The 20,882-nt window shown below is 39.6% G+C and overlaps 1 protein-coding gene across 1 annotated transcript in view; it reads left to right on the top strand.

The window, feature by feature from the left end:
* Positions 1-310: 310 nt before the first annotated feature.
* The window catches only part of LOC105920373 (Na(+)/H(+) exchange regulatory cofactor NHE-RF2), a 71,626-nt gene continuing 51,054 nt past the window's right edge, over positions 311-20,882 (top strand). Inside the window, exons 1-2 of the mRNA XM_036148318.1 lie at positions 311-1,025; positions 3,188-3,472. Of these exons, the coding sequence (XP_036004211.1) occupies positions 819-1,025; positions 3,188-3,472 (492 nt within the window). The 5' untranslated portion in view covers positions 311-818. The remainder of the gene's footprint in view (positions 1,026-3,187; positions 3,473-20,882) is intronic.

Below are 20,882 nucleotides of genomic sequence, written 5' to 3'. Positions count from 1 at the left end.
ATCTTTTCAACTAGAAGAGGCTCTTCTCTGTGTCTTGAGAAATTGTACACTAATTTATTAATTAATTTGACATCATTTACAAATTTAAAGGTTTGCTGTTTTTAGTTTTATGTTTAGCAAGTTTCGTCGTTTATTTCAATAATATGTTGGCTTGAATTGTTGGAAATGTAAAGCTTTTGAGTTTTTATTATTTATTTAACTCCCATTATTGGTCAGAAACACTTTCTACCAACAGGGGGCAGCATTGTGTCATTTCAAATCCGCGCTCTCCGGAATTTTCTTTCCCAACCACTGTGTTGGAGGAAGGTGGTGCTGTTGCGCACAAGGCGCAACTGCTGCGCGCTTGGCGCTCCTGTCGCTGGGAGTGTGTGCACTCCGGCCAGTTCTGATGGATAAATGCAGAGAGGCAGCCGAGTCCCAAGTGACCTGCTTCCGATTTACTACGTCTGCAGAGACAGTAATGATGTTCCGTTCGAGGATCTGAAGTCTGGTGCGCGGATGAGTTTTGGACTGCATGCGCAACAGCTTAGACAGAAGAAACACGATCTGGTGGACTGGTTGCAAACCACCCAGGATGGTTTAACTTTGCCGCCTATTTACTTTTTATTTTCTTTGTGTTGTTTATTTATTTTTTTCCTATTCTGAGTTCATTTTGGAGAGGTCTTTTTGTGGGAGTTTTTGTGTGGCTCTGCATGGAGCCGATATGATTTTGCGCACTGGAAGTTTAGCCCTGCTACCCTGAACTCTCCATCTTTTTGCGCTTTCACCCCCCACTTTTACAACCAAGTCTGCAGGAGGACCAAGGCACGAAAGAGCAAATGGCCAGCGAGCGCAAACCGCGGCTCTGCATCATGGCAAAGGGGGAGAACGGGTATGGGTTTCACTTGCACGGCGAGAAGGGGAAGAGCGGCCAGTTTATCCGCAAAGTAGAGTCGGGCTCCCCTGCAGAAGCGTCGGGAATGCTGGCCGGGGACAGGGTGGTCGCGGTGAACGGAGTGAACGTGGAGAGAGAGACGCACCACCAGGCGAGTGCCGCTCCACGCGTGGGCATTTCATATTGATGATTTCCACTCATATTACAGGACGGGCAGGGGGTGCATCAAACGGTCACACTGGCTGACCGGAATAATCTGGACAATTAGGTGCCCGCTGCTTCGTTTCTTTGCCACTTTTTCACTTTTGCAGTCGCATGATCGGTTTCTTTTGTCCGGCTCAATTTGAGAAAATAATGGACGCGTTGACTTTACAGAATTGTACAAAGCATGGGGAACTTTTCACAGATCAGAACATGCTTTTCTATAGCCCATGCCAGCGCCAACTGCCTGCACAGCATGTCTGTGCCAAGAAAAGGCTGCAAACAAGCCAACCCGCTGCTGCCGCTGTAAATTGGGTTAAAACTGTCTCCAGGTCTGCCTGAACTGGGCTGCTTCGTTCCCAGGACTTGGCTACTGCTCACAGAGAATCTGAGGAGGTTTTATAATTATCTGTGCACAGCCTGTCAGGCTCTCTCTCTGTGACCTTGTTGCAGCAGAGATAAAAACACAAGCTGTTGAACGCTGGGTTTATCCCCCAGAACATAGATCTTCTGCCTTTGTCACTTCAGTGGGACAGATTAAACTTGTTGCATAAAGATGTTTGATGACATCTAAACTGTCACAGACCATCTTTAAAACATCAAAATGATTTGGATGTGCACCTTGTGAAGGACTGATTGACAGTCCTGCTGCATAATTGATCCAATGCCAGGTTTGGGTTTTACTACTACGGTGGCCCAGAACGGCCAAAGAATTACCAAGATAACCAAATCCCAATAATATGAAGAAACTGCTTTATCTCTATAATAGAAAACGTATTGTGGGATTTCTGGTACTATTTGAAAAGTAACATTTTGATCATTTTCACTGGGAATTGTGTGCAAAGATCTAACATTTTGTCTTTTTTATCATTTGATCATATCTAGTGCATTATGGATGTCCGTTGAACTTTTTCCACATTTTTTCTTTTTATAACTTTAAGCTTCATTGTATTTTTATAGAGATCTTTATGGGATACACCCACACAAAGTAGTGATTAATGTTGAAGGAGAAGTAAAATGGGTGTTTACAGTATTTTTGCAGATAAAAAGTAGTGTAGTGCAGTGCAGTGTGATTTGGTGTTCATCACTCAGCAAACATTTGTGTAGAATCCCCTTTTGCCTCAAATACAGCTGCAAGTCTTTTGGAGTAGGTATCTGCCAGCTTTAAACATCTAGATCCTGAAAGTTTTGCCCATTCTTCTTTGAAAATTAGCTCAGATAAGATACAGCGCTTCTATGAACATTTATTTCCAAGTCTTGCTTAAAACGAACTACTTGGATGTAGGTTTGCACTTTAACTAGGCCACTCTAATACATGAATAGGCTTTTGTCCAAATCATTCAGTTCTGGCTGTATGCTTAGGGTTGTTGTCACTCTGGAAGGGGCAGTCTCTAATTGGTTCTCTTTCAGGATTGTCTTTCCATCAACGCAAACCCACTTCCATGTCCAGAGCTAGACAACCAGCTGAATCACAATCATCGCAGTTTCAATAGGGAAACATATCAACCACAAAGGACTGCTTGGATGCTATATGTCCTGGACCATAATGCCTCCAAGTGCCATGCATTCAATCTCTGTTGGATTTTCACAGCTTTTAATTTTCCACAAATGGCACAGATCCTAGTGACCGAGACGCTAAAGCTGAAGGAGAGTAGAGCATCGCAATCAGAAACTTCACAATGTCATGTTTTTACTAATACATCTGTCGCGTCATCCCTGCTGAAAAAAGCATCTCCGCAGCATGATGCCGTCGTCACCGCCATGTTTCACAGTGGAGGTGGTTTGTTGTGTTGTTCTGCCACACTCTACTTGCTAATTTGGTGACACCTAATAAAACCAGGCTGCACTGGATGCAGGATTCAGAGTAAAGAGGGATCAGCACTATGCAGGCCTCACTTTTCAGAATTTTATTTGTAAAAAAAAAAAAAAAAAAACCCTAATCAAACGCGTTGACGTTTGTGGTTGCAACGAGAGAAGATGTTACTCGGCGAATGCAAACAGTTTTGCAAATGCACCGTCAGAGTATCTATGCCAAACCTGCCATTGGGTAACAGAAATGTAAATGCCTCTCCAAATCAAATGCTGAAAGCCTTGCTGTGTCCCTCATCCCAGGTGGTACAGCGGATCAAGGCGGTAGAAAACGAGACCAGGTTGCTGGTTGTTGATCAGGAAACATACGAAAGCCTCCGCAGCCTGCATCTCACACCCACAGAGGAGATGGCCGTCCTCGGGACCGAGGCTCTTCCTGCTGTTCCGTCGCCCCCAGCCTCCCCCCCGTCGGCGCCCTCCTCGACGCCTTCCTCCCCCATCAAGAAGCGCCAGAACGGCTCCGTGTCCAAGCAGAGCGGCCAGATGCAGAAGCCCACCAGGAGGTCACCTTCGAAGGCTGCGAAGAAGGTGAGCTCAGATATAGTGATCATCTCATTTTAAACAGAAAAAAAAAAAACAGACACGTGTGGAAGCACACTGCAGGTAGTGAGTCACGTCTCTCATCTCAGACATGTCTTTACCCTGGATTTGTTCTGTGGCCGTCACGCCAGTTTAAGATCAGATCTGTAGATGTCATGCCGGTTCTGCAGGCTCGTGTGCTGAGGGAGTAACGTAGCATAGCTGCAAGCATGCCAGATGTTGTTTTAGATGTAAAAGCGAACGCGACGTGTCAAAAGGTGAAACCTGCCGGAAGTCATTGAGTCCGGCTTGTTGAAATCTTGACGAAAAGAAAACGCTCTCAGCTGATGCTTTTGTTTTGTTTAAAGGACAATTTGGAAGACAGTCTCATCTAATCTGTCTGTGTTTGTTTTGATTACAAAAAATTTGATATCGCGTCGCTTTGTTTTCATGTTTTATTCCATGGAGACAATGCATATAATTGTCTGTGTGCACAGGACTCGGTGTCTTTGTGCACAACGATCAGCTCAGATTTGGTTTCATAGAGTCCCTGTCAGAAAGAACACGCTGCTCCCCTTCTGCTTTCTGCATTCACGCCACATGTGTTTCCACTTAGCTTTGCCCCGTTGATATGCTTCCAGCACTCAGGCCCTTACTCTACATGAGGTTTGACAGCTTCAACGCTTTGTATTTTAAATATCTGTGTGACTTTGTGTAGTGCCACACCTTCTTGTCTTTGGAAGTTTGCTGTCCTAAACTGGACTAATCTGCCAAGGTTTGTAAAATTAATTAATTTCCCCCGTGTTAATGACTCAAAGAGAGACGCCGGAAAGAAAGACCCAACAGGCTGAACCAAAAATGAATTAGCCGTTTAAAATGAAATGGATACTTTAAGCAGGCACCTCTGTTTCCTGTTGCATCTCAAAGGAAGCCGTTTCCCTTATAGGTATTAAGACTCAGGATTGACACACCACACCAATAGAGCGTTTAATGTCTTCTGCAGAGGTCTCTTCTGGTTGTGACTGGGAAAATAGACCTGGCTTCAAAGTAAGTAAAATCAAAGGGAAAAACAGACTGGTCAATAAAACAGGAGTTAAAAACCAATACTTTACAGTACTAGGAAACAAAAAACAAGCAAATAGAAAGTTTTATTATCAGAACATAACCCGAGTAGAGGCCACTTTTGAAACCTAATTTTATTTGTTAAATGGAGAAAAGTTAACAGACAGAGCAATATGTGGAGAAGTAGCTGCCAGGTAAACTTGCTGTGGCACCGTTCGTGACAAACAAACGTTTGCATAAATTGACGGTGAGCTTTTAACGTCGCCGTGGAATAGCTTTGTCCCACTCTTTATCGCAGCATTGTCTTCAGTTCAGCCACACCGGACACTTTCTAGCATAAACGGCCTGTTCAAGTTCGCACTACAGCATCAGAAATCTTAGTCCAGACTTTGACTAGGCCACACCAACATTTTCATTTTTGTTTTGTTTTTAAAAGAAGACAACAAGTCGTGATCATTTATTTATTTATTTCGTTGGTGATATAATCACAAGGTGATGACTTTAAATCAGGTGAGGAGAGATTGACTAACCTCCTGAATGTCAGGGGAGCTCTGATCCTGAGTGTGTAGAAAGCTCCAGCCAGCAGGAGCAATGGGGGAGCCTCAAGGAACACTTGTCCAGCAGGTGATGTCAGAGCAAGGGGTGGGGGGAAAATAGGCAATTAAAGGAGGATTTTGATTGGACATGGAAGGAATGCTGGATTATTTATGCTTACTGTGTGAGTGCAGCTTTTATAGTTGACAGAGCGGAGGCAAGCTATGGCGTAAATGAGGCAGAATCTTACTTCACTGCATAGTGAGTGTAGTCGGGCAATAAAACAGGGAGGCAGACTGACAGATCATTATTTTTGGAAAAGAAACAGACCCACAGCATTACAGATTGTCCACCATACTTAACAGAGGGCATGAGGCGCTTTAAGCCCACTTACATATTTCTAAAAAAATATGATAAAAATACTGTTTCATTATTGCTTTTATGGTGGACATGGGCAAGTGTAGGTGAGTGGTTGTCATTTTCCTGACCTGGAGGGAAAACAAAACACATCAGCCTTACATGAATAGCTTGTTTTCTTGTCTTACCCATTTTCTTTGCAGAGTGACAAAGTTAACTATGTTAGTGTGTCTGCTCATGATCCGGGAAACAGGAAGTTATGGATCACTAATTAAGATTCCCAGAGACTCCAATAAACCTAAACTAGAAAAAGTAGTATAGAATAAAAAATGCAATAATCACATTTATCTTAAAAGACAGTTGCTTACAATGGTGACATCAGTGATATTGTTAAAGAACAAATATTTCGTAGCAGAACGTTTTTCCCTCCACTAAATAAATGTTCTCAAAACAGGAGTCTTCTAAGTTCAAAAACAATAAGTTGTTCTACTGCAATACATTTTGTTTTTCATTTTAAGGCTTTCTATGCAGCGGCTTTTGATATGAACTGATTGGATAATCAGCATTTGACAGTATTTAGTATGTGGTTTTCCCTGTTTTATTTTCCACTTACTAAGCCACAGGACAGCCAAACTGCTGAGAGCAACATGTTTCTCCTCATATTTTACTTTCTGAGAGACGTCAGAGGAGAAGAACCAGGCAGCCTGAGAATTAAAAGCGTCATGGATGTGAACCGGGGGAACATGAGAGTGGAAGCAGCCAGTACTAAACTAGCTAAAAAAAAAAGTGAGCTCCCGCTTTAAGTTTAGTAATAAAACAAGATGCTATAATCTAAACCACTTTTTTATCTTCCCATGAACTATGACCATCTTCTCAGCCATGCTCAAGAAAAAGATCCCCACAACATGATACTGCCACGACGATGTTTACCCTGGGCCTAGTGTTTGCAGGGTGATGTGCAGTGTTGACGGCCATGTTTTGTTAGGCTTCCAGTTGTGCCATACTCTATTAATTTTTGGATGATGGATGGGAGAGTGCTGGAACAGGTGATGTGGTGGGATTTTACATAAAAGTTAATGTGTGAAAGGTTATAACCAGTTATTGCTGGTCTGTTCATATCTACTGCACACGGAGTTCCTCTTATCACAGAAAATAATTTACCTTTTTTAAGCCTGCATCTATGATTTTCAAATGCAGAAAAAGCGAGCAATGACAAAAGATTGTAAGTGCGTCACAAGCTAGCTAGCTAGCTCATTTTTCCCCTCATAAAGCAAAATAGGCTCCAGTTACTGGGTCTGCCAAAACACTGTGCTTCCTGTTTGCTTCTCTGTAAACCCAAATTATTAGCTGTTGCCTGTAGACTGAGGCCAGGATGGTCTGAAAGTGTTAAACTTCAAATATTAACACTATTCAAAAAAAGTTGGCTTAAAATAGCAGTTGGTTTTCGTCTTGATCTCTCAGCACGAATGCCTGCAGATATCAGTCACAACGCCACACTCACTCACATGTAAAGGAATCGCAGCTAGACCCGAACGGTTCCGCATCCATACTTTCCTGCACATCTGCCAAATAAATATCCACGTAAAAAAGTTTAAGTGAGTGCTTGTGCACATGTTCTCCAGGTTACGTAACACTGCATGTATTTTTCTTCTGTTTTATGGCCATTCATCTCCTAGGTTTCCCTCCTGTTGCATTCCTCTTGATATTTACTTGCCTCTTGATTTGTGACGCAGGAAATAGCTTTCTGCTCAGATATGTTTTTAATGCAGAATACATGGTGTGTGTGTGCGTGCGTGTGTTTTCGTCATTTTTTATTTGCTCACTGTTTTTCTAATATCGCTCACAGAAAGATAAAATAATCCAAAAGCCTTGGACAAAAGGCAACCGGTGAGTACTGTGGGATGGGAAATTCAAGTTCCTTTCAGTTCAAGCGCTCAGGATAATTGCGTCTTTATTTCTTTCTTTAGTTTTCACCAACGCTCTTAAGCCGGATGGCACTTCAGATCCCCGACTCCAGTCTGCTTTTCAGAAATTGACTAAATCGTTTCTATTGATCAGGACCAACACAAAGATAAATTTGCCAATTTTCCATGAGCCTGGCATGTTCGGTATTCTAGCGTTTTAGTTTTCATAGGTAGTCACATCGAATGTGAGGAAATTCAGGAGATCTTGTGAAACATCAAGCCAAGTGCGTGTGTCTCACTTCTGACATGCCCCTGTTCTAAGTAGTGTATGTACTGTATGTACTGTATGTAATGAAATTGGGTATTTTACTGTGCCTTGATGTTACTGTCTCTGTTTTTATATAAATTGATCAAATGACCACATCAAGATAAAATGTCAATGCTGTATGAGTGGCCACAAGTGCCACATGATTATTTACTGAAATAATTAGACAGAAGCAGTGATGTCAAGGTGTGGTATGGGACTGCATAATATTAGATAATAGTACAATGGCAAAAAACTAATTGTATTGTGATGCCTATTTCTTCTTTTCTCATCTTTGCTTCATACGTTTTGTGACCTTTAGCATTTTGGTAGTCATTTGTGTCCTGTACATGCATCTGCTACTGTGAGAATCTCCTCTCCAACTGGCTTAACACTACATTAGCATTAAAAATGCACGTTTGTAACAGCTGATATATCATAGTGTGTCCCACAGTGTTAGATGTGAAGGAAAGTGTTGAAGGACCGTTATTTTCCTATTGAATCATGTCTTCTATCGCCATTGAAATGAAAGTCTGCCACGCAGTCGTGTGACAGGGGTATATTAGATGCATCCTTAGGTAAGTTTTACTCTTAGAGGAGAACACATTTAGTTTTTCAGTTCATTTAAAAACTAGAATTTTTGATTTAGGATTTCATACTTGCGCTGTTTTCTAGTTTTTACAGTGAGAATATGTGGTTGCATGCTCCCATTTGCTTGCTCTTAAAAAGTCTGTTAATTTGTGGCTACATGCTATATTTTTTTCTTTTGTTTGTTTATCAGTGGAGAGAAGGATAACCTTTGATAATCTGTGAAAGATAAAAGGCAACTTCTGCTCAATGATAAGCTTCAGTTTACCAACCATACAGACTGAGGAAATACAGAATGAGCTGTTTTCAGGACAGAGGCTGTGTAGTCGAGACCTACAAGTACACCAAAGCTTTTTACTGCTAATCTTTGTGTGGATTACAGGGCGCATTATTTTCAGCTGCAAGTGCAGCTGCACAGTATATTGCAAATTTATCGTTATCGCAATATCACGGATGGCAATGTGCATATCGCAAAGAACAGCCTGGAGTGCAGTGAGTGGTAGCTAACTATTTAAGCGCACTGCTTTTAGGCTCACAAAGTCCCTAATATGTTTGGTGACATTTGTTATTGAATTTAACATAATAGGTTTGAGAAGATAAATATGTGGTAAAGCTCATAAGAAACTACAGCTGAGTTGTTTCATTGCCAAAACACACTGCTGTCACAAGTCGGACAGAGGCAACCTTTTCATTAAAACCTTGTGTTTGAGATGGAAATGATGAATGTTTTAGTTTTTTGCAGTAGCTGTATAGACCACTCATTATCTGGGCTTTAAGTTTGCTATGATCCTAAAACAGAAAGATGCTTTCATTTTTTTCTGTATCTAGCTATATCGCATATCGCAACTTTACCTAATATCGTGCAGCCCTAGCTGCAAGTACACTCATAACATTTATATATACTTGCAAGTAAGAGACATCCAGGTCTTTTTTGAAGTCTCCATTACAACATCTCTTTTTTTTTCTTTTTTTCATACATGTCCTCTCTGGCAGTTTAGCATTAAGAATTGCTGTCTTAATGTCAAAGTGAGCCCAAAAGATTTACGTTCACAAGTGGAGCATTACTGTTTTTGCTATAGCGCTCTGATATATATGCAAAAAAACTTTATTAGATATTATATTGGGATTATTTTAAGTTCAGTGAAACGGAAAGGTAAAAGAGAAAGAAAAGGAAGAGAAAAAAAAGGTTAGGCAAAATGTTAAAAGGGAGAAAAGGTAACAGAAATAAAGCAGAGGAAAAAGAGAGTACAAGATAACATCGTCGGAGTCTGCTTCTACACCTGCAGAGAGAGATATAAAAAGCTCCGGATGACAATCAGAGAACAAGGGTGTGAAAAAGACCTGCTCAAATGTTGTGTTGTTTTATGTTGTTCTCAAGTGCATTTAAATTGGGAGGGCTATATTTTTTATAAATGAAACACATTTGGAATGGTTAATAATTAAAAAAATTTGTTATCAGTCTGTATAATAATAGCCAACTTCATTTCTTGCCTATATTTACATGGTCATGTTTACAGGCTGTATAACATAGAAGCAGCTGTGCGTGTGTTCGCTTTTGTCAAATAAAGGAGCTGCTGATGGTGGAAGTGCAGGAGCATCATGCGTCAGAGTTGAAATGTATCATTTTACCAAGACACACACCTGAGAACTCGGTGCAGTGGTATTTCTCCAGTTCTGTCTCTCTCTCTCTCTTTCTGCACACACACACAGAAAAACACGCACACGTACAAACTCTAAGGTGTGTTGCTGTGTGGTGGCATTTCACTTTGGATAGAGTGTTAGGTGTCACTTTCTCATTAGAGCCTTATTTTAACCTGCAGATGCACACAGACACACACGTGTACGTAGATATTTACACGTCTAAATTCAATGTTTACACAGTTTTATCAGGCGCTGACTTTGTGTCCCTTCCTGGTGATCTTTATTGCATAACTCAGCTTTTTTGTAACATGTTGGTGTTTGTTCGTCGCCTGCAAGTGATAAAACTGGGGGAAACCAAATAGTTTTTGCTAAAACAAACACAATGTTCTTATACACTGTTCTCTCCCTGGAAGGAAGGGTTAGGTCAAGCATTTGCTTACAATATTTTCAGATCCTAACGGAGTGTGTGTGTGTGTGTGTGGGGGGGGGGGGGGGGGTCAAATAATGACTTCCCCCAAAAAATTAAATACTGGAATATGCAGAGAGCTTTTTATATTCATTAGATATCAAAGTTATTTTTAGATCATATTCTAAAACACAGTTTGCCAATGTAGCTAAGTTTAAAAACAGCGACAGGGCATGTGTTATTAATTGATTATAATGTAGGTGACCTGTTATTTATAGATTAGCCACCCAGTAAAGGACATTAACTTTTTGCGTTTTACTTTTAACTAGAAGATAATTTTACTAATTAAACCTGTTGTTCAGAGGAATATTTTAACATGTAAGTGGTCATTTAAAACTATTTAATGAAAGTTGGCAGTATTTCCTTACCAGAGGATAGTGAGGAAGTATCTTAATCAAACTCTACTTGTTGTAGAGCCTTCACTAGTATGTCCGGCTGTATTCTGTCTGAGGTGTGGCTGTGAAGATGGTCAGAAGCAAAAAATACAGCCATCTCTTCACTTCTTAGCTTCTTCAGCATAACAAGCTGTACATAGTGAGATGTTATTACAATCTCCAAAGAAAACTGAAGGTAAAAAAAGCACATCTAGCTGAAAATAAAATTAATTTACTACTGCAATAATGTTATCATGTAAAAAAAAAAATAAACTTAAGATCTTAAATATATTAAAGGAACATGCAGGTATTTTTTCTGAAGTGTCTATATCTGCCATTTCCTCCTGAACATCTTTTGTAAGCTAAATATTTAGACATTAACACCAGACATTTTCATCATCAGTATGTTAATTGCACAAATAATGTAATATATGGGGGGTAAACAAAACATTGCAGGTTCTAACTTAGATTTAAAAAAAAATACAAAATGTTGCTGAGTGTTTCTTAGTCATTTGTGAAAAAGGGCACATTTACAGGTAGTTTGTTTTTTCTTTCTTGTGCTCTCATCTTCCAACATCTTCCTGAGTTGAAGTCCTCCCTCTGCTGGTGATGAACCGTTTACAGTATTATCTCAGAGATTTGCTGATGTTCTTTCTATTCCTGCTGCGTTGATATGCAAAGTTCAGGGAGAATTCAGGACTTTGGTTTTGCACGACTGTGCATAGTCATCTAAAATCAGTGTATTTCACCTTTCTATTGCTATTTTTAGTTGTACATATAATAACTGGATTTTCACGTCTTTTGGCATATGGCAAAACAGGAGCGGTATGAAAAATGAGCCATCGCAGATGATTCATCTTCTTGCCGGCATACATGTGAACTGCACATTGTGTCTTCGTGAATGTAGCTACATTATGTCGAGGATTTGCAAAAGCCTTTGCAGATCATCAGCTCCCAATGGAGCTCAGACCGAAGCACATCTGTTAAAATAGTTACGGAGCAGAGGGTGTGTATTTGAGGGGTTGCGGGAGTTTTAAGTTATAAGTACATAATGCGTAATTTAACATGGTTTGTTTTGCCGCAGGTCTTAATTGGTTGAATCATTTCAGTGTCAAGAACCATTCAGGAAAATTCAATGTTTGATTTAATCTAAATGCGCTAATCAAAATGTACGAAACAGTTGTACACAAACATGGAGGTTTGTGTGCATGCTTATGCACAGCTATAGACGCACATGTGTTGCAGCTGGTGAAACTTAGATTTCCTACTAAACAACTAAACAAGACAACACAGAAAAGGGGACAAGGGTGTGTTTATTCTTAAAAAGAGCTTCCAGATGAGTAATTAGATATAAGAAATACTGATGAAGTTTGACTTTTTTATTTCTTTTTTAGAATATAAATTGTGGTATATGTGCCAACATTTGTTAATCTACCAAAAGCATCGCTTTTGGGTTAAAAAACTCAATGTTAAAAGTTTCTTGTTTTTACCAAAGTCACTGGTGCACAATTCCCGGCACCCCTGCGGTTATTTCTTTGTACAACCCCCTTGCCAATAGGAAAGCACTTAGTCTTCTCTTCTAACATTTTACAAGGTTTAAAAGAGGCCCAGTAATACAGAAAAAGTCCAATACATTTAAAACAAACATGTTCTGACATTTTAAAGACTCCTTTAACTCTAACAAGGCTAAAAGGGTTTTTGTTGGAGAGACAGGCCCACAGCAACACAGATCCTCAACCATACTTAACAGTTCAAGAACCTTGGATTTTCAGGTTTGTTGAAGCCTCAGTGGTTGTTATGGGGATTGGGTGACCCCCAAGACGCTGCGGTTTCCTAACATCGAGCTTCTGACAGTTTTTTTCTTCCCCTTACCACCCTGCTCACTGTGCGGGGTGACAAGGTAAATATGAGTTATTCGTTTAGCCGAGGAAATGGATCTTTGTGTCATGTCATACTAGTTAGAAATTCTTTGAGACTCTAATCAACATAAAAAAGTAAAGTAGAAATTAAGGAAATGGTTTTGTCTCACTTATTGTAAAAAGTTTGGGGGTATCAATAATGCCAAATCCAGTAATTTAATCAAAAGCCCAATGCTAAGGATGGAAATTCAGTGATACAATGTACTCTAATGAAAGGTAGGATTTTTTTGAATTTTTTTTGAAACTGTAATAAAGGTTTCTCTTTTTTTAAGCTTTTCATGCAAATACACGTAGCTGGCAGTGAGTCTTTCTATGAAACGCTAGTTTCAGTTTTTCTTCATCCCTTTGCCAAGGTGAGATTTTCTTGATCAGCCAAATGGCTACATTTCTTCCCTTAAAGGGATCCACAATAGACTTTACTGGAGAAATATCTATTTTAGATGTGGAAACAGTACAGTAAACATACCTATAGCTTTTTAGTTTTTATACATTTAAATAAAATATTGTCACACAGACATCGCCACGTTGTTTACTCTGCAATGCATTGTGGATAAATTACTTATAAAACGCCCTTTAGTGCTAACTCCGTCCAGCCAAAACAGCAATGCGTAATGTTAAACCTTTTGAATTTGAACCGGAGTGCATTGAAATGGACAACAATATTATAATAATAATAATAATAATAATAATAATAATAACAGCTATGAATGACATGTACCACTCGTAAGACTGTGTGGTCCCGACAAGTAGTGCTCTGTATCCGTGTCAGGTGCAATAACACTTGCTTAGGATCTGATTGGTCTGGTCTCCCATCCATTAACACCTATTTAGGTTCTGGTCTACCGTCAGGTGTCGGGTCCGTGATTTCACATTCGGTACCAGCGGCAGTGGCAGTACCTTTGTTATTTAATGTTTGTCTCTAATGTTTCTCCCAGCGTCTTTCGCTCGCAAGGCGGCGGGGTTTAGGCGCTTTATGGATAAAAATAGTCGGCACAGCAGCTGGTTTTTGCTTGTAAGGGTAACGCCCACCTGTTAGCTCCTTCATCAGTTTTGTTTATACAAATGACTCAAAGTCTTCTGGAGAGAAGTGTTGAGAGCGCAAATGAAGGTTCTTCTGAAGTTGTGTCCTTCCAACGGCTTTAGGCCAACATGTTCAGCTAATGCTTCGCTTTAATTTTTATTTTATTTTTTCTTCTTTTTGCCTACAACTTCTGTTTCTGACCAATACGTTTATAGCCAGAGCAGATGACTGAGTCTCTTTGGGAGTCACATGTGTCTTGCTCCTTGGCTCAGCTTCTCAATAGGGCCCAGTATAATGGGGAAAAGATGTTGGCTGCTGGCTTCAGTGTAAGAAAACATAACACAGGAGATGTCTGGAGCGCTTACATCTGTGTGGTGACCTTGTAAGGCCGTTATTTTACAACATAAACAGAAGGTAATATATAAATAAGGCTTCAACTTCTAAATGACTCCACATTGATGAAAGTTAGAGCAGTACCCCTCATAAACATCTGGAGCTGGTATATGAGACCCTCCACCCCAACCCCCAGCTTCGAATACCAAGGTTGTTACATCAAGGGTCCTGATTCAGTGTGTGTTTGGGCCAGAGAGCAAAACCAAATTCCTGGAGTTACAACTTGAAGGACGGAAAAAGGGTCACTGTCAGGGAAAGCTGGTAAGGTTGGCTCGGTGTTCATTTGGTGAACGGACAAAGAGGCGAGCTGAGTTAGTAAGGTGCATAGTGTCGGAGGGATACGAACAACTGAGTGTATTGTTTCAGAAGTGTGTGGGTGGGTATGTGAGAGCGAGCCCAGCTGTGTGTTTCTGCATTATCTCCCCCATGCAGAGCTGATAATATATTCAAATGTTGCTCCATCTTAACCCAGAGGATGTTAACGTCACTGTTTCTCTGCAGACTTTATGAAATATCCCTCCACACAAGAGCACTGTTGCCCTGCATCTCACAATGCTAATTAAGCACTGGACAGAACGTGGCACTATCGAATAACGTGGATCAGGCTTTCAGGTTACATAAATGCAGGTTTTATTGTTACATTTAAATGATCAATTTTAGGTAAAGACCTGTTATGTGTTGTAGAATAGGTTTTTGATTAATCGATATCATAGTTTTCCGTGTGGACTTCCCAGATGTGGTATTTTTGGAGACTGTACCTGTATAGTTAATTGTTTCTCAACCCTGAATCACAGTATTCGTGCTTGAATATTTTTCATTGCATTTAATGAATTAAGTTCTGCTCAGATTAACATGATCTTACACTATATTAGCATAAAACCCCTTAAACGTTAGTGAAATCATACCTGTTGTTTTTTTTTATAAGATAAGATGCTTTATTTGTCATTATGCATACAAGGTAAATACAACGTCATTTCGTGAATCCGTTTTTTGATAACCTCGTAAAGACTTTAGTAAAGACCATATCCAAAGTAAAGGCATATTTGTTGTGAGTGCCCAGACCAATGACTATTCCTGCTATTTTATCCTCATAAACCTCTGATTTTATTCCTAATACTAGGATTAATCAATCTGTTTGTCTTAACATTCATCATAGCATTTAAAACAACTGCAAATATAACCAAAACCACATATGTACTTGTTTTTATTACCCAAATCACTATTGCAAATATGGATCATACTTTACCTCTGTTGCAGGAAGAACTTGACCCAGTTGCTCAGCATTATTAATAGTTTGGACTACTTCTTGTCAAGCCTCATGGGTTATAATTAAGAAAACAGCCATCCATCTATAATTAGGGAATAGCATTGAAATCTTCAATACAACTTTTAGCCAAATACATTTTGGATTATATAAATCCTGTTTTGGAGAAATGCCACCCCCTCTGCCACTCTCAGATTTTCTTTTCTCAATTTTGTCATTTAAATGGTGCTAGTTGGATTTGGAAATGTCAGTGGAGTTTGAGTAGGCTGCAGTCAGGGCGAGGACCGATCAATGCACTGCCTACACAAAAACAAAATCTTTCAACATTCATAAACCAACAAAAAATAAATAAAGAAGAAAGAAATACAAGCTCTGTCAACCGAGAACTGGAGACTGGAAGCAAGAATTTCTTCTTTATCTTGGATGAGCAAAGCTGATCAGGAAGACTTCAGAGGAGATGAAAAGGACTTTTGCTGCTAAGATAATGATTTGGCACAAAGGACCTCACTGTAGCTTTCACTTTTCTTTTCCACAACTGAGATGTTGAACTGATTTCCACTGTGTTCAGTTACTTTTATTCATACCTACATCCCTCACACCACAGAACCAACATTTATCTTCACACAGTGTTGTGTTTTTAATGTTCTGGTCTGCTCTCTCTGCTCCCACATCTCAGATCTGTAGCAACCATACCTCTGTGTGTAAATGATAAGTTAATCAGACAACTTGCATCTTTACATATCAACGGAATATTTTGGAGAAAGGGTTTAGAAAGGCTTGAATATCTCCCCTCCTTGCAGTAGCTGTTATGATGTTTTACTGCAATATGCCATGTGAACCACATTATTTTACTGTTGAGGACAGATAAGAAGCTCTTTATACATGGATTTCACTTGTAGCTCGATTAAAGCTTCAGTTTGAAAGACTAGACACCCATCCATTTTCTAACACGCCAATCCTTTGTGGGGTCGGGAGGGGTGCTGGTGTCTATCTCCAGCTGTCAATGGGCAAGAGGCGGGGTACACCCTGGACAGGTCACCAGTCTATCACAGAGGACTAGACAGATCAATCACAAAAAAAAAAATGGGAACAAATCTAGCCTAGTTTGGTTTTGTAACTTAATAAAGGCTCCAAGCCAAAATGTGTAGGTCAGCAAATAAAGTTGTTTCCCAGTACTTTAAGTGTTGCTTGAGTCTTCACTACACCAGGTATTTCACCCTCTCCATGCTCCAAATAAGGAGAGTAATTTATTCCAGTAATATTGCAAGCAAAAGTCACAATTCCACACATTTAAAAAATGGAAATTTGAAAGAAAAAAAAGAATGTTTCTAAAATGGAACTCTGAAAAGCTACTCAAGCAAACAAAAAGTTTTGATAGTAATTCACAATGGGTATGTAAAAGTTGAACCAACGTTTTTGTAGAAATGCTGTTGTTAACATCCAGAGACCAATAGACTTGTGTTTTCACTCCACACTTCAGGAGAAGCTCCGCCCCTGAAATGTAGTGATCTTTGAAAAGAATACAATTTTTTAAACTCGGTCTCCAAAAAAGGAAAAATTTTAATAAACTAAATCTGAAAAAAATAGCAAACTGCAAAAATGTTGGTTCATCTCTGATATTGTATCTTTTCCGGTTATCAGCTTATAACATTTCATTGCTGTGTTCTGTTATTTCAAAGGGCTATGGATGTATATTTAGCTATGACTAAAGTAATCCTGCAAGAACAAACAGCACTTGAATGCATCAGATTGTCTTGGCTGGTAAGAGTTTGCCTGACCAGCCAGACTGATACGCCGCATAAAAGCCGTATCAGTCTGGTAAGGAGCTGGTAGAGCCCAATTTCAAAGGCAGGACCAACAGGATCAGCGTCATCAGGTTAGAACCAACTACAGATGTGATGCAGAAAACTCCAAGCAATGCGCTATTTATTTCAGTTTGTAGTCTGTGAAACATGTTATGCCATCGAGCAAACTCTCCAATTTTTGGCGCTTTTGTTTAAAAAAATCAGAGGATACATAGTGTACTCACATGCACTTTCTCAGTCTTCCAAGACACCAAGCAACAGAAATCTCTGTATCTTGACTGTTATGGTAGCAGAAAATCGCTGCTGCATTATGGGTAATTTTGCCACTGAGAGTTATGCATCGTAAAGTCCCGCCTCCAGCGTTGTGATTGGTCCGGTCTGTTTTGGGCCTGTGGCAACGGAGCCTTACTAGACTAATTTACGCGGCGTGTAATTCAGTCTGGCTGGCCAGGCTAGGTAAGAATATCACGGTCACATACTCAAATGTGTAGCCTTTAGGCTCATAAACACAATTTCTCCAACAGAACATGTTTCTGTCAGTATTCAGCTACTGATTATTGTTTCATTATCACTCAGGGATTTTACTTTCTATACAGCCATGTACACAGAAAGATAACATTTCTAATAATTGAAATTAACTACTAACTTGAGAATAGTTTTGCACAATTTTGGAAAATTTTGTGTAACAAGATTTTAAATATTAGAGAAAAATATAATATTTCTGGAGCACAGATTTATATTTCACTTTTGATCAGGTATCACCCTGGACACCCGATCATGGATAATTTGGAATATTGTTGCTGATTAACACAATTATAAACCGCACAGCCCCTATTTGACACTGTGAGTTCAACCCACGTGCAATGTGATTAATAGAAAATATCCCTTCAACGCTCACACGTTTTATCCCAATACAACCACAAAGGTTTTTGGGAATTTATGTCATAATCAGAGGCAAAGTAGAATATAATTGTGAAGTGAATGGAAAAAAGTGTTTTCACCATTTGTTCTACAAATAGAAAGTCGCCCTGTGTGTAACTTAATCTGAATATAAAGGCAGCTTTCCGGGCCTTAGAGGTTTGGTGGAGAACATTAGGGAACAAACAGCATCGGGAAGATCAAGGAACCCAGCAGACAGTTCAGAGAGAGTTGTGGAGACATTTAAAGCACAGTTAGATTAAAAAAAAGCAACATTCCAGGAGATTCTCACAAAGCTTGTTTCCATCCATCATCTGAAAATGAAAAGAGTATGGCACAACTGCAAACCATGGTAACTCTAGACAAGCAGCAAAGATCAACAGCTCATTACAGGCCAAATATTAATGCCCCCCCCCCCCCACACACACACACACACACACACACACACACACACACACACACCACCAATTTGTCCTTTATAGAAGTATGACAAGAAGAAAGCCATTCTGGAAAGAATGACATAGGAAGTTCTCTTAATATTTCTTGGAAGCCATGTAGCAGACTTTTCAAACATGTGGAGAAAGATGCTCTAGTGAGATGAGACCAAAAGTGAACATTTATGCCTACGTTCAAAATAATGTTTGTGGCAGAAAGCAACCACAGCACATCGCTGTGAACATACCACCCCAAAACAGGGTAGTGGCATCATCATCCTGTGGTGAGGCTTTTCACCAGCCGGGACAGGTAAGATGGATGGAGCTAAATACAGGCAGATCCTGGTGGAAAACATGTTAGCGGCTGCAGTAGATATGAGACTGAGGCTGGGATTCCCACTTCGAGCTGGACAACAACCCTGAACATACAGCCAGAGTTAGGGTGGAACAGTTTAGATTGGGGGTTCCCAAAGCGGGGGTGGCAAGATGAGAAGAGATGTTAGAGAATATCCCAGTTTTAATATAGCAAATGTATACCTTTAATTGTGGATAATTATACTTTTTTTCTCAAATATTTCCAATGTTCGTCATCAGAGAACATCCATGCTTATTCTCACAAATATGTGAAATTAATTTCAAAATATCTGAGTTTTTGTGAAAATTTACTCCTCCGTGGCCAATTATTCATTTTCTTTAATCTACGATGGCCCTAATGTGATTTTTTTTTTGTGTGCGGCAATTATGATAACAAAGTCATAATATAAAGTGTACAAGAATGAATAACATAGCAAAAATAAAATCACAATATTAACAGAACAAATTCTAAATATGATAATAAAGTTAAAATATTCCAATAATGTCACACAATCATTTCAAAGTCCTGATAAAAACAATAATTTGATGCTGATGTGCTAAAAATATTTAAGATTTTCTTATTTGTAAAACCAATACCAAAATATAACTTTACAATATGCTCAACATTCCTTGTTTTAACAGAGTGGGACGACTGCACTTTGTTGTAAGACTTCTTGCCCAAAAGGGTGTCGCCGTTCTCTGGCACTGTTATTTTGGGGTCACAGGCTGAAAAGTTTGGAAACCCCTGGTTTAGCTTACACTATGTTAGGATAGTATACTTAAAGTCCAGACCTAAGTCTAATTGAGAATCTGTGGCAAGTCTTGAAAGAGATCGTTCACTGAAGCTCTCCATCCAATCTGACTGAGCTCGAGCTATTTTGCCAAGGATAACGAGCAAAGGACCTCCAACTATAATTACAGCAACAGGTGGCTCCACAAAGTATTGTTATGCTGAACATAAATGCATGCCACATTGTTCAGATTTCTATTTGCATTTCGTTTATTTATTTATTTTGGATAGCAATGTGTCATTTTCCTCCAACTTCCCAATTATGCACTCCTTTGTGTGGGTCAATCATGTGAAATCTTGTGACAAAATATGTTCATTTGTAAGGCACTCCTCCCCTTTTACGGTTTAAAAAAACATGCACTCACAAATTAGGCACCACTATCTGAGAACTATCTGCCAGACGCTGATAACAGAGGCGTGGACTCACTCAGTCCCCCCCAACATTACATCACCATCACATGTGAAAAACAAGCAGCAGTAGAAACAAACTGCCTGAAGTTAGACCAGTGTAACATTTTCTTTGATTCATACCTAAATTTAAATAAGTAGATAATAAGGGAAGAAATATAGACACACACCACCGCACTGAAATGTAAGCGGTGCCAGCAGCCCACACAGTTTAGTTTGACATTTAAATGCAAACTGAGCTGAAAAGTAATTCTTTTAACTGTCTCACAGCTGAAAGTATAAAAAAAAAGTTGCTCAAACATAATGTGGGAATAAGAAAGAGAGTGAAATGACAAAAGGCTTCCAGTTTGGATGACTGAAAGATTAAACAAAACGAACGCTTGGCCGAGAAACCACCTGTTCGACTGAATATTTCTTCTTTGCCTTGATAGAGTTTCATCAACGGCATAAAATCCTGACATTGAAAATAAAACAAAGAACATTATAATATTGTAATTTTCATACAGTAGAGGGAAAGTAAAGAGCTGACAATAACTCAAACTAAGGGGCCTTCGCATCTTTGCCTCCCTGATCAGTGCCAGTTCAACTTGGAGCCATCAGATTTTGTGTGTTCGCGCTCACTCTGACAGCTGATTGCTGCTGCTGCTGCAGGCATCTTCAGCACATGTTAAATGACAACAGACATCAACGACCAAAACTGCTTCATCACATGTTTATGTCATTGGCTCATCCGTAAATCATAGTACAGCCACACGCTCTGCAACTATATTAGAGTCTGCTGCCAGAGACCGTCAAAGTAAAATTAAAAGAGAACAAGTCTGCCAATTTCCCTTTGAGCTCTGATTTCAATATAGCATTTTATTCATTGTAAACTGCTCCTCAG

This window comes from Fundulus heteroclitus, chromosome 16 (genome assembly GCF_011125445.2).
Source record: "Fundulus heteroclitus isolate FHET01 chromosome 16, MU-UCD_Fhet_4.1, whole genome shotgun sequence".
Classification (NCBI taxonomy): domain Eukaryota; kingdom Metazoa; phylum Chordata; class Actinopteri; order Cyprinodontiformes; family Fundulidae; genus Fundulus; species Fundulus heteroclitus.
Note: the sequence above shows the minus strand (reverse complement) of the source record. Positions and strands in the feature narration are given on the sequence as shown.